Source organism: Centroberyx gerrardi, chromosome 3 (genome assembly GCF_048128805.1).
Source record: "Centroberyx gerrardi isolate f3 chromosome 3, fCenGer3.hap1.cur.20231027, whole genome shotgun sequence".
Classification (NCBI taxonomy): Eukaryota; Metazoa; Chordata; class Actinopteri; order Beryciformes; family Berycidae; genus Centroberyx; species Centroberyx gerrardi.
Window position 1 is genome coordinate 7,508,099 of NC_135999.1, and position 14,573 is coordinate 7,522,671.

The 14,573-nt window shown below is 43.4% G+C and overlaps 1 protein-coding gene across 1 annotated transcript in view; it reads left to right on the forward strand.

Annotated features, from left to right (window-relative positions):
• Nucleotides 1-14,573, forward strand: part of grin2bb (glutamate receptor, ionotropic, N-methyl D-aspartate 2B, genome duplicate b) — a 54,993-nt gene that overhangs the window by 14,765 nt on the left and 25,655 nt on the right. Inside the window, exons 2-4 of the mRNA XM_071901818.2 lie at nucleotides 10,350-10,493; nucleotides 11,789-12,059; nucleotides 13,973-14,165. Coding sequence (XP_071757919.1) covers nucleotides 10,350-10,493; nucleotides 11,789-12,059; nucleotides 13,973-14,165 — 608 coding nt within the window. The remainder of the gene's footprint in view (nucleotides 1-10,349; nucleotides 10,494-11,788; nucleotides 12,060-13,972; nucleotides 14,166-14,573) is intronic.

Sequence of the window (14,573 nt, forward strand, 5' to 3'; positions counted from 1 at the left end):
GCACAAGAAGCTCTTAAATCTGTATAGGATAGACTTTGTAATGCCACATGCACTGCGATGGATAACTGGATCACTGGAGATCATTCTTCTTTAGTTCATTTTTACTTGTCGAACCGATATGTAGTCTTAAACATTTTCTTCCAGTCAAATAATCAGATTGGTCACAGCTTCGGAGGTTATTACAACTGTCAGATCATTTTTCACTAAAATACAGCTCTGTTTACTTTAAAGACTCCATGAAACGCCGTCTTTACTTCCTTGATTTGATGTATTTCCTTTTGAAACAGGATGTTGGGGCGGGACTTAATGCAGTGAGGAATCATTCAAAAGTGTAAACCAATGAAATCTCAGTCAGGGAGAGAAAGGCAGTTTTATTTGATGGGAGGGGCAGGATTGTTAAAAAAATTTGTGATAGCTTTATTGGTTGGAATTTTTATTTGAGCATACTGGTGCAGCATGAGGTCACCATTAAAGATACTCTGTTTCCAGGAAGTAAAGGTAATGGGAGTTCATGTCACGGGGATTTATCTGAAAAAAATCTCTATCCATCTCTCTCTCTCTCTCTCTCTCACACAAACACACACACACACACACACACAGGCAAACATAGCAGTTGGTTAGCCAGGTCAGGCCACACTTGGGGTCAGGGCTAATTGGGCCTCTGGCTCCTCTGGATTGGTGGGATCTGGTCCAATCAGCACGCAGCGCTCCCATGTGTCAGTGATTAATTACCTGCATTCTCTGCTGTGCTAACGAGCTTAATCAACTCCTCGTGAAGGAGCTTTCCATTATCGCGCGGGGCCAAAGGTGACGGAGCTAAATTGACTCCTTCTGTCCCTCCCTCACTCATTGTCTTATTGGGCTTTGTGTATCCGCTGTTTCCGACAAGTTTCCTTCCCTCGCTGTCCTTGGTTAGTTTTCTTTCTGTTGATTTCCTAGCTTTATGCCTCTCAAATCTCCTTCTGCATCAGCAAACATGAAGCGTCTGTCTGTCCGCTCTCCTTTCTGCTCAGCTCTTTTCACTACTTTGTACCGCTCTTGTTCTTCCACCTCTGTTCCCTTCCAGTTGCTCTCCAGCCCTCGTTTTATCTGTCGTTCCCCGTCTTCATCTCTGCCGCTCCGTTTCAGGACGAGGCTCTGGGCTTGATTGACATGATGTGAGTGCTGCCGGAGCGCCGGATGTAATAGGGGGAGATTGAATGAGACAATTAATCGTATCTTCCTCTCTGCGCGCACAGCGGCAAAAGAGATACAGTGGTGTAGAGCGCTTTAGGCATACACTGGTTCCACATGCTTTCAGAGGGGCTTTTGTGTGTGTGTGTGTGTGTGTGTGTGTGTGGGTTTGCGGGGCAGTGCGGGCCCGCGGGTGTGTGTGTGTGTGCGCGTATGTGTATATGCGTGAGTGAATGTGTTTGCAAACTACAAAGAGATTAATTTGTTCTAATTAGACATTCAGTCGATGATTAAGTTTCAGTGGCTAGTCGTGTAGAATCGAAGGCATGGTAGAAGTGTTTTGGAGAAGATAATGAAAGCCCTCTGGTGTCTTTCTTGTTTTTAAATTCTGATGGTGGAACGCTAGCTTGGGCCTTTTCACATCGAGCTCACACAATAAAAGAAGGCATCAATTAAACAGAATACCTGATATTGCACAATATTTCAAATATATGGATCAAAAACTGTTTTGTAAGTCTGAAGATAGCTAATAACTAGGGCTGCAGCTATCGATTATTTTAGTAATCGAGTATTCTACCGATTATTCCATCGATTAATCGAGTAATCGGATAAGAAATACTTTTGCTTTATTAAAGAGCAATAGTAAATATACAAAAGAGAAAAGCTGTCCGCACGAAGCTGTCCATACGACACTGTGATTTACTGAAAACGAGGTGAAATAATAATTATTATTGATATTTATTACTAGGCCTAAATATCATACAAGTTCATACGACTGGCTAATGTACATTTATTTACTATGTTGAAGGGTTGCCCTACACCTGCTGACCCTACTCACTGCAATCAAACTAAACTGAATATACCTGCTGTATTGGACTGGTGCATTTTAGGCTCCAATTGCTACTTACACCACCTGATATTTTGCTTTCTGGGGTATTTTATGCATCACTGTGAGGGGAGTAGGTGTGTGTGTGTGGGGGTGTGTGTGTGTGTGTGTGTGTGTGTGTATGTGTGTGACTATCATAATAATAACATGAATGAAGCTCAGGCTTTCACAAATTGACTGCAGCATTTTATTTTCTGTGGTTATTTTCTTGAGCAAAACTTAGCTAACTTAGGGACATCATAACTAGCCACCATATTGATTTACGTTCTTAACTAGCCATTACATATAGCCATAATTAACGTGCATTCTTTACTAGCCTTCATCTCATCCCGTTTTAATATTAAGTGCTGACTCCGCCCACCCGGCCAGTTTCGGCGTACGCCGGTAGCAATTACAAGTGGACCCTATCCTACAGTCCCTGCTCTCAGCGGAGGGAGGGAGCTACGCTGTGTGGGAAGCGCTGTGACCGTCAGACCTCTCTGGATTAGACAAGCAAGTAGAGAAAACCGGCATCAGCCGAACCAATTTATTGCCAAATGCTTTGGGATTCAACACATTAACATTGCTTCCCATGGTCAGAAAAAGTCGGCATATTTGTCGCTAGTCGCTTTTGAGAAATAAAGTCGCCAGGGGGGTCTGAAAAGTCGCTATGTCTAGCGACAAAGTCGCCAAGTTGGCAACACTGGATCCGAAACTTTGGACACTTTCTGTCGTTTTCTCTGGCCTGTCTCTTCTCTTCGCCCCTCGCTATTTTCTCTCTCTTTCTCCAGCGCGTTATAGTAATAATCATCCGTGCGAAACACACTGAGTGTGTATATAGTTATATGGATTAAACGAAGCTTCGATGCAAAGAATTTGCATCGATGATTTTTAGTAATCGAGTTACTCGAGTTTCTCGAGGAATCGTTTCAGCCCTACTAATAACTTCAATATTCCACATTGATGTTATTTCATTAAGAGTTTCAGGTGCCCAGATATAGTTGTGTGGTTATGTTCGCCACTTCTGGAGCCATTTGTGCCCCTGCTGGCCTACGATTGAATCCTGCCAGAGCTTTCTCTCCTGTGTCCCATAAAATTTTGTTCAAAGAGCACAAACTCTGAAATGCAGATTATGTGTTGTTATATTATATTATTATGTGACAATAGCATAAATTGTTTGTCATGTGAAAAGTTTAGCTAATGGTTACATTTAGGCAAGTAAGCAACTTTGGTTAAGGTTAGGGTTAAAGAATAATTCTGGACCTGAGACCTGCTTACATTAAATTTCTGATTATCCTTTGCCTGAAACTTGTGTATATTGCGGTATTATATATGTTGTTTTAACTAGCATTAGCTAGACCACTCAAGTTCTTTGATGCTGTGTCCAATGCCTATTGAATGTTGTGTAAATACGATCTGCCGACTGGGAAAATCCATTCACATCAACCTCTTAGTGGTAATTGCAAGTAGAATATGTGGGAATTTTTTGCAGGCTCCGTTATCTCCCGCCTGATATCACGAGTTTAGGATGAGTGTCAACACAAGCTTAAACATAGCAGGAAATCCACCAAAGGTGGCAGTCTAAGGTATTAAATATCAAAATATTCACACTAATACAATCAACTGTACCTAAGAAAAGCTGTAGGTTGTTTATGGTTGGTTTTAATTTCATACAAATGATTTTGTATCATAAATACAAATGTTTTTGGATGTGGGCGTTCCAATAAGTAAAACTTGCCAAGAATGCTTCTGAGCTGAAGCAACGAAAACCTGTTCTTCTGCTTCTTCTGATATGACCTGAACACAGCAGAAAACTGGCAGCCAGTAAAGTAAATAATGAAGTGTGTGAGCAACACTCTAAAAGTATCAAATGGGCTATTATAACTGAAATGTCATGATAACGCATGATATCACAGCTATTTAAAGACATGTTTAGCTGCAGTGTGAGTGTTATTGTGTTGAAAGGACGTGTGTATTCTACAGCAGCGCTCCCGGCGAACTGAAGCTATGTCACACTCTATAGAGAAGTAAGTGATGAAATATTGAACACAATCAATTGTCATGATGTCAAAAACTAGGAAAAATAAGGCCTATGCTGAAAATAATAGGAATTATCCTTTAAGGTTAGGCAACTAAAACTATTTGGTTAAGGTTAGGAAAGGGCTTTGGCCATGGTTAAATAAGCAAAACTTAAGCTAAATCATCTTTGTGTGAGTTGGGAATTGGAGGCAACTGCCTTCAAGTGAACACTCAGGGATTAAAAGTCTGTTGTACCTGGGATGTGTATCTGAGGAAGCTGAATCTGAATTAAAGGACTACACCAACATTTTGGGAGTTTGGCCCATTGGTCACTTTACCCAATATCTGATGAGAGGATTGGCACCAAAATCATCTCTGTCTCCTCTAGACAGTTCTGCCCAGTGTGCATGCTAAAAGCCGGCATAGTCCTGTAAAAAAACTGAATTTTGATTGACAACAGAGAGAAAACAACAACATTCATGCAATTCAACTCCAGTCTCTGCTGGGACACTAATCTCTTTCCATAAGGAACATCTAAAATGTTTACTCTCTTTCAAAACGTTTACTCTTTTAGACGATTAACCTACTAGCCTAAGTGTTTTACCCTACAGTGCCTTAGTGTATAGGGAAAATGGAAGGCAAGGCAATGCAAATATGTGATACTTGCTTTTCCAAAATAATGTGGGCCTATTTAATCTTCCAGTGCTCACTTTTAGATCCCGACCCAGACTTTGAGAACACTGCTGCAGCTGTAGAGAGCTATTTTTGTTGTGTAAATTGGTAGAAGCTTGTTTCAAATCTGGCTTTGTCCCCTCTGGAGGTATGCGGCAATATTTGAAGCCGTGTGTGTTTGTGCGTGCGTGTGTGTGTGTCTGTGTGTGTGCGTGTGTGTGCGCGTACGTGTTTCCCAGTTTTGACTGTGTTTCATCATATTTGTAAATTTGAAATTGTAAAATATGTGTGAATGTATTCATGTAGATACGTGCACTTATTCATAAACACCTCCGTACAAGCATTGGCTTTTCGTCTTCATTTTGTGTGTGTGTGTGTATGTGTGTGTATTAGCCAGGTCCTGAGAAGCCCTGTGGTTGTGTAGCCTGTGTTTAATCCCAGAGAGAGGTGCTGGCTGTGGCCGGGGGTTTTGGCGTGGCCGGTGTGATGTTCTCTCACATGGGGTCACAGCCAAGTGGCTCCCGGTCTGTCTCTAAAGGTTACACTGTACTTAACAGGCTGGAAATACAGCGTACACAGTTAAATACAACAAAGAAATGTATTATCACAACAGATTTTTTTATTTTTTTTCCATCACCTTCATAAGCAATGGTGATTTAACACTCGGACAAAATAGAAATTTGGATGAAATAGTGATCTAAAAGGATTTAAATTAATGAAGAAACACCATTGGTCCTAATTATTCACAGAATTCCCTGCCTCTGTTGCTTCTCAGTGTCTTGTATCATGACTTTATTGCAAAGGGCCACCATGTATAATTTTGTAACAATGAGCAAGCCACAGATTGTTGAATGTTTTTATCTTAAAATTAAATTAAGCTATTACATAACATAAACGAATAGCAAAATAACACATCCTATCAGCATACCACAAGTTGGAAACTTTCACTGGCCACATAAACACAGTGATAGCAAAAAGATATCAAATTTACACACCAGCAACACTTCAATAGAATCAGAGAATGGCTATTAAAAAAAACTATGCTCATTTGTTAATGAAAGCACATATTTATGCTAATAAAACAAAATCTGCTGCCATTACTGCCATTAGTAGTGTAAACAAATGTTCATGTTGTTGGTAACCATATTTCGTATACAGTAGCTTGTCCCCATGTCCTCATATCCAAAAGGTCTTCATTTATAGAAAGCAGTGGCTCCATCATCACTCCATTGGCTGCTGTGGGAGTGAATCATATTCGAGCGCTTCTGAAATCATTTCCTCGACTAAAATAGCAAAGTAATTCAATCAGAACATTGTGGGATCTTTAAAATGAAGTGTACTAAATGAAGCCGGGAAGAGACGTGGAAAAAGGGTCATTGCTAATTAAACAACGAATATGAGATTAATTAACACCGTGTGTGTGTTTGATTAGAAATATGATGATGAAGCACGATGGGCTTAATCTGAAAAAGACTGACAGCGGCAGAGAGAGAGAGAGAGAGAGAGAGAGAGAGAGCTCAGAATGTGGTGAGGAAAGATAGACAGAGGGAGGAAGATGAAAGGTGGAGAAAGACGAGTGTGATGAAGTGGAAAAAGCTGAGTGTTGGAGGGAACGATGTGTACACTGGCACTTGTGTGTGTGTGTGTTTTTGTGTGTGTATGCGTGTGCCGGTGTGTGTGCGTATTTGTGAGCCCCTGTCTCTATGAGTTCTTAGGTTTTGCCTGTTTTCTCAAGCGAGACTCTTCTCTATCTCTCTCAGCCTTAACAGCCACCCCCTCTCTCACTCTCTCTCACTCTTCTTCAGTCTTCGTCTTTGTCTGTCACTCTCTCTCCCTCTCTCCCTCTCTCTCTCTCTCTCTCTGTGTGTCTCTCTCCCTTCCAATCCTCTCCCACTAGGGCTTGTTGAGCAGTGGGCCGATATGTCGCTCTTCCTCTGCAAATCTAATTGGAGACAGGCTTTCATTGGCATGACATGGAGATGAGTTGCCAAATCCTTTCAGCCTCCTGCTTTAGGCTCGCTCCCCTCAGCACACGTACAGTACAGCACACTGACGCAGCAGCTGCAGCCGCAGAGGCAGGCTCCGCGCCGACTACGCACCGAAGAAGCGCCCATGACAATCTGAGCTAAATCAAGCGCGCCCAACGCTCGCTGTCTTAATAGGTTTAAATCATGCAACAGCCCCCGACGCTTCGCGAGCATCCGAACACATCTCATTCAAATATGTGAGACAGAGAGGGAGAGACATCAACACCGTGGGGATCAATCTGCAAAAAAAAACAAAAATGTTTTCTATACATGGATGAGTGTGCACATTAACATATTGTATGTATTTCTGTATATGTCATCCGCCGGGACTCCAGTGAGGTCGCCGAGGGTGGAGAGTCACTGTATTAACTGGAGGTTGCGCTCACATGTTAGGCACCACTACAGCACCTCAGGGAGTTGGAATGAGATACAGAGGTTTGTGTTACTAAGCTAGATGGCTGGTGTCATATCTGCACAAAGGCTGAATAATGCCTCCCAAGTGATTCACCTCAGCTCCTCTACTAGATTTTTTTTGGGCTAATTCACACAACTGACTGTTGCAGAATTGGTGCCACTACAGTTTCACTATTTTGAGATTCCCGTGCTAAGACTGGAATTCGAATGTAACGTTTGATGTGACTGGGGTGAGGTGGCGAGAGGCGAGAGGCAAAAGGCGCATAAACTAAGGTGAAGGGAAGTGTAATTGGTGATATACCCAAACGGGGGGTGAACTGACAAGGTAATTGGAAGATTGGACATAATCAATGTCCGTGCCACAGGAGAAAAAAGGTTTAGAGTGCTCTGTTAAAGCACACACAACTGTGAGGAAAGTAGATCAGTAGAATATGAGACTCTCTCCTGAACCTTTGTCATGAACTCTGAAAAATGGTGTTTTGCACTACAAAGACGCACGCAAAAGGCACAATCAACAACAAAACAGGTTTGAGTCTAGTTTTTGTTGTGATTTATTTTTAAAAAGTCCTTTATGTAACAGCCACAGGGGTGCTTTCATACCCCTACAAGGGGCAGTCCCTCCAGTCATTTTTAACACCGTCTAACCGAATCTGACAGCATAAATTACAAAAAGCAACTCACAGAAAGCAACTTGTGACTCACAGAAAGGAGACACACAAAGAGGAGCTTGTGACTTGGGTGGCAAACATTTTTTTGGGCTCATGGTTGAGCGGTGCGTGATGTGAAAGGACAGCCAGCCAAGCCAGGCAGGCAGGCAGACAGGCAGGCAGGCAGCTCTTGTAATGACACACACACACTGCGCCCCTCAGGACACTTAACACCTCTGTGATATGAACTAATGGAGCTGCAGGACATTATGTGAAGACGGAGGACAGAGAGGAAAAAGATAGGGCGGGGGTTGAAGGGGGAAGAGAGAAAGAGAGAGAGACTAATAAGAGACACTGACACTAATGCCATGTGAATAAAGGACAGAAATTAAATAGGGGTGATTAGGATGTGAAAGAGAAAGTAGAAAGAGAGGATGATTAGCTGTAATCTGAGACGGGAAGAATGAAGTAAGCAGTGCCCTCGTGATCCCTCTGAATGGCAGGTTTGCTCTCACAAGTGCTTGCACTGCACTGAGCCCACTTTTAGAAAGAAAGGATGAGAAGGAGAGAGAGATAGTAAGACAAAGAATGAGTTTAGGTGGATGGGGAGGAGGGGGGGGGGGCTGAAGAAGTAGTAGATACAGTGTGAGTTAGAGAGAAGAAGGAATGAAAAAAGAGTGGAGCATGAGAGGAGGGTTTTCAAATTCAATCACATCTGTGTTTGCGCATCATGTAGCTGAATAAGTTAGAGAGAGAGAGAGAGAGAGAGAGAGAGAATGTGTGAAGGTGTGCAGAGGACAGCGGAGAGGTGTCAGCGTGGTGAATGGATGGAGGGATGGATGGATGATGATGGAGGGGGCTGGCAGGAATTACTGGATCCACGGACAGAATAATAATGTCAGGGGAAATTACATATAGCGCTCGTCCTCAGAATTCATTTAACACTCAGCATAACGCAGCTGACATACTCAAACAATGATGGAGTCGGATGGGAGTGCGGGGGGTTAGAGGTGGACGGCGCATTAGCTGTCGGTCATGTGTGAGGATACCTTCGTTCCCGTTATTGCAAGTGGAGTGTATTTAGTGTCGATGCGGGTTCAACATCAGGTTCAACATCTCCCTCACCACACACACACACACACACCCAGACACACTCACACTCCACTTCCCCCCTCATTTCCACTGCTGCCAACCCATCCCCCTCCCCCCACCCTCAATTGACATCACAATGTTATTACCTCATTACAGTGAAAAGTAGGTAACAGATCATCTCTGTCCCTGTGGGGGGAAATGACTGGAGAGCAAGGGGTGGGGGTGGGGGGGGTGGGGGGGGATGGGCTTTGATGTTGAGTGGAGCGAGTACACCTAACCCGGGGAGGGCTCAGCCTCCTGCATGACTAACATGTACGACCGATTGCACACGTGGACGGATACGCAGGATTCACATGTTACGAGAAAGCGCACGCACACGCAAAAGTGTAGCAATGCATGCAAATGCGAGTTGTTTTCCGGGGGGCACGTGGAGAAAAACAAACATTCAAGAGTGAATTTAGGGGCTATAGGTCACATGCATTAAAGTTCAAGTTAAGTGACTGATAAGTAAATGGTTAAAAAGAAATATAGTCTGCCTTAATCGTGCTGTTATGTGTGGAGGAGATTTTAAGTCATTATCTTAGTAGGAATAATGAATAATAATGGACTTTACCTTGGCATCATTCTAGTCAAACTAAGCTAGGAAGCCTATGGAATAGTTAAACAGCAACCAGTGTGGTGTTAGTGTACCCCGATACCTCCTGTCTTCCCAATGACTCTCCTTTCAATATTATCTCACTCTGAACATACAGAAGACCCCTGACGTGATACCGTCCTCCATACGGTCCCTGTGCCATGACGCCTCCAGTCACTTACATTCATGAGTAATCCATCTCAACCTCTACGCCCTGATGAGTCACATGGCGGTCTTACACGGGTGACTGCGCCGCGCCCCGGCGAGTCCTTGGCCCCAGACGTTAGGTTCCTGGAGGTCCAAAAGCTCGTCCTACTTCTCCTTCTCTTCCCGTCTCCTCCAAACCTTTCAGAGAAATGTTTTGATGTCTACATCTTTTTTTCTACCCACAGTAGAAGTACATGTCACTGAACTAAGTGGAAATCTTACCTGTTGTCATCTCTGTAGTGTGCTAGATCTGTTACAGTTCCTTGATGTTGTAATGAGTCTCTACATGTTTATGACTATTCATATCTAGTGGACAGACCTTATTTTTGACGTTGCACGCAAGTAAAAGGCTCAGCATCAAACATCATAAATATAAATGAAAAATACGTCAAATTCTTACACATTCCCTTGTGCCTTTACAAAGCATGAGCAGGGTATGCGCAACTCACAAACAGGACTATGTTTGTTCCCGCGGCTTGCAGTAGCTGGACACTCTCCACAAACATCTGTGCCCTACCTTCCAGTTTTCTCTCATGCTGTATGACTCATGACCTTGTTTGCCTATTGGCTCCCTCTCCCTCTCTCTCTCTGGTTTCCAGGACGACCACTCCATGTTTTTCCAGTTCGGCCCGTCCATCGAGCAGCAGGCATCAGTCATGTTGAACATCATGGAGGAGTACGACTGGTACATCTTCTCCATCGTCACCACATACTACCCCGGCTACCAGGACTTTGTCAACAAGGTAAACGGACACAGACAGACACATACATGTACGCACACACACACACACACACACATACATACAAACTATGTGCCTGTGCCACCTATCCGCTACACTATCACCAAGGTAAATGCACTACCTTGATACATAGCATACCATTTACTAACAAGATGAGGCCAAGAATTGCGAGGAATATATTCTCTACTAAAATAAATGTATTCCTTTGATAAAAGCAGCACCTAGAAGCAGCAAGGTACTGATTCCTCATACAGCTAATAGTGTTAAACTTTTTCAACCGTGGATTCAAATGAGAAATTCACTTTCACTCTGGGACCCAGGTACATTATAAGGTGTTATTACGTTTGTCTTGTGGGGACCCATCATAAGAGGCCTGCCACCTATTTTAGGTTTTGCTGTGTTTTCTAATCCTTTGATAAGGTGCCTCGAAACTTTGCTATCTTTTCAACAGACATAAAGCAACAGTTTAAACAGCTTGAAAGAAACAACAAACACATGTCAAAATACCACAGTCGTCTAAATACAGGTGATGAGTGAGGATATCCAGCACAGAAACTCCTCTGAAGAGCCAAATTAGCTAATGTTATTGTTGTATGTATATGCAGTATAGAGTCTAGTATCATCTACTCAACTGTCCCCAGTGTATCTTGCAGTGTATCCTTGGCCTTGCTCTGTATGTGTTGTCTTTGTACCAAGTGATTCTGATTCTGGCTATGGTTACTATTTATTCCATAACTGCTGGCACTCTTGGTTAAGATGAAATTAGAAGAAGTGATTGTAGATGATAACTATATTTGATTTTGAATAAATTAATTAACTTCATATTCTGTGGGTTTTGAAGACAAAGTAATCAAAAACTAAACAAAAATGATTTATTCACAATACTGAATTTGGAAATATTTGGGGAAAAACAACCAACCCAACTCTGCAGGTGGATACAGAAAACCCATTTTATACCAGTTTATATTTGTGCTGCCAGTTTTTACCAGAAGCATAAACCAACCTAAATCTCTTTCCATTCTACTGACCTCCCTAATCATATACATTATGCATATACCTTACTCGAGTAAAAGTAAGTGCCTTACTCTCCCTCTCGTTAAATTTGAACAAATCGACCACTGCTCCCTGCTCCCAGGAGAGCTGTAAAGACAGAGAACAGTTTTGTGTTCTGGGAACCGGAGGAGGAGACATCTCAGTCAATTTCACTCCCAATATCTCTCCCTCACAACTGTATGTATTGCAGCCTACACTTTTTAAAATCATCTCTCCCTCACATCTCCCCTCCCGTTCCCATCTAGGTCCGTAGTACCATCGAGAACAGCTTCGTGGGCTGGGAGCTAGAAGAAGTCCTCCTACTGGACATGTCGGTGGACGACGGAGACTCCAAGATCCAGAACCAGATGAAGAAGCTGCAGAGCCCCGTGATTATGCTCTACTGCACCAAGGAGGAGGCCAGCACCATCTTCGAGGTGGCCCACTCCGTCGGCCTGACCGGCTACGGATACACCTGGATTGTCCCCTCGCTGGTGGCCGGAGACGCGGACCACGTTCCTTCCGTCTTCCCGACAGGTACACCTGAACACCAGGGCCGTCCACAGATCACCAGTGTTTTTAAAGGCGGGGTCCAAGGCTCTTACCTTGATACAACTACCTCTCTCTCTCTCTCATGCCAGAGGCGTTGTTAGTGCTAATGTTTTTCAAGACTAAGACTTTTCCCATAAACCCTGTTGCTTCCTGTCGCAAAGAGGATCTTTGCTTCTTAAGTCCAAACTTTTCTCTTAGGCTTTACTTAAGACGATAAACATGTTGGAAGACATTTTTCCAGGCCTTTCACTTGATCTACCATCTGCCATTGCGAGAAACTCTGATAGCTTTAGCTTTGTTCCATATTTTTTGAAGCATGTATGTAAGACTTTATTGAAGGACTATAGTGACACAGTTTAGTGTCCTAGCCAGGGTGGCCAAAACCCTCCTTCTGTAGCTGACCCTGACCTTTGACCTTCTTGTGGAGGGGGCCAAGCAAATAGAGCATTTTCCTATAGTGATCAATCAAATATCACATTATTATGTGGTAAATTTGAGCTGTGAAGTGAAAAGTGGGCGTAAGTGACAGATGGGCTTATTCACATATGCAAATGTTCTACTAAGACCCATTTGCACAGTGCTGTGTCAGAGGCAGGGGGCACGCTCACTCTTAATCTTCTCAGGTGAGTGAGTTTTTAATTTGTTTGTATAGATAATTTTACATGGACTCGTTATGCCAATCCTCACATGAACTTTAAAAGAAAGAAGGCTTTACTTTTACATTTTGCCTATGAAGTTTAATAACAAATGTGTCTGTTTGCTAGTGATAGTCTAAACTTTACTGGACTCCAAAGTTAAAAGAATCCCCAATCATATGTTGTTTTGAAAACATCTCTCCAAAACATTGGTGCAGACAGGAAGCAGATTGCATCAGGTATTACAGTATACCTTGTAGTCAGAATGGCTCTCCCTTGCAGCCTTCCTCTTGGCGCGTCCACACCAAGCATGTACAGTGCAGTTAATTCAAACTCTGGAGCATTCACTGCTTTTGTTCGGTTTGTTTGGGCCTCTGTATCACCCCAACGCAGGCCATGCAGCCGAAAACGTTTGGCGGAATAAATAGCACAAAACTAAAAGAATAGAGAAGAGTGTGCGACTTGAATTTTCTGTACAGGTTAGAACAATGCCATCTGAACCCAAAATACAAAAGTATATGGGTAGAAGGAGACGGATGTTGACATCTGATAACTAGCACTTACTGCTTGGAATAAGTGCATAACAAATTGAAGCGAGGGCAAACCGCAGTCTTGACTGATGCTCATATTCAGCTATTTCTTCATGTGTCTCTGTCGTTGTGTATGAAATGTGCTATATAAATAAACTTGCCTTGCCTTGCCTTACCTGGTATGAATACCAGATAAGGTAAATTACGGCAAAGAGCACACACAAGTCCATCATGCTCAGCGTAAGTTTTGTTTTGTCCCACGCTGCCTCCATCTGTAACCTTGTAAGATGACAGGTTACCAAAACTTGAAGCTACTTGTGAGTCCATGTGACTTGTTCAGAAGCCCTGGTTTGCTTGTAATTAGGCAGTGTAAGCTTAAACAAACCATATACAAAAATGCAACAAAGTAAACTTTTCCACTATGGTTTGGACAGATACTGTAGGTGTGATCGTATCCTTAATCTTGTTCTCAGTGTTTCTAAAATGCTTTCAATTTCTATATCTTTTCCCCCTACGGCTGTTTTCCATTGTATTTCCTCTGCCTCTGCCTGTCTGTTTGTATCCTCCCTCTCTTTCTCACGCTTTCTCTCCCTCTCTCCTTTTTTCCTCTTTCTCTATCCTTCTGTCTTTCTACTCCCCACCCTCCCTCTCTCCACGCGTCCCTTCCTCTCACCCTTCCCACCCTGCCGCGCTCCCCTCCCCGCTGCCCTCGCTCCGTCTCCCTCTCTCCCAGGGCTTATCTCGGTGTCATATGACGAATGGGACTACGGCATCGAGGCCAGGGTGCGTGATGCAGTGGCTGTCATCGCCACGGCGACCTCCACCATGATGCTGGACCGGGGGCCGCACACCCTGCTGAAGTCGAGCTGCCACGGGCCACCCGACAAAAAGGGCTCCAGCACCGGCAACTCCAATGAAGTACTGAAGTGAGTCATTGCCGAGGGGCTGGGCGGTCAGAGGGGCTGGAGCCGGACAAATGTACAAATATTGGTGCTGCACACGCCGCATGACACTGACAAACTGCGCGAGTGAGCAAGGACCGAAGGCAACACGGGGCTAACAAAGCCTTATCCCTGATCTGTGTCGCTCAAAACGAATAGGGTTATTTTTGCATTTTGTTGTCAGCGGAGATCATTTGTCATGCGAACCGTAGCTTCAAATAAACAGATTGTGCTTTTGATTAAACATTGTGAGTTTGAGCCTTGGTCCAGGCGAGGCGCACTTCCCTGCTGTGAAAAAATGGTAAATGAAAAAAGCAATGAGCCATGTTCTCCCAGTTTTCTGAGCTTCAAATTTTAGTTTGGTGCATAAAATGAGTAGGGCGTCGAGTACAA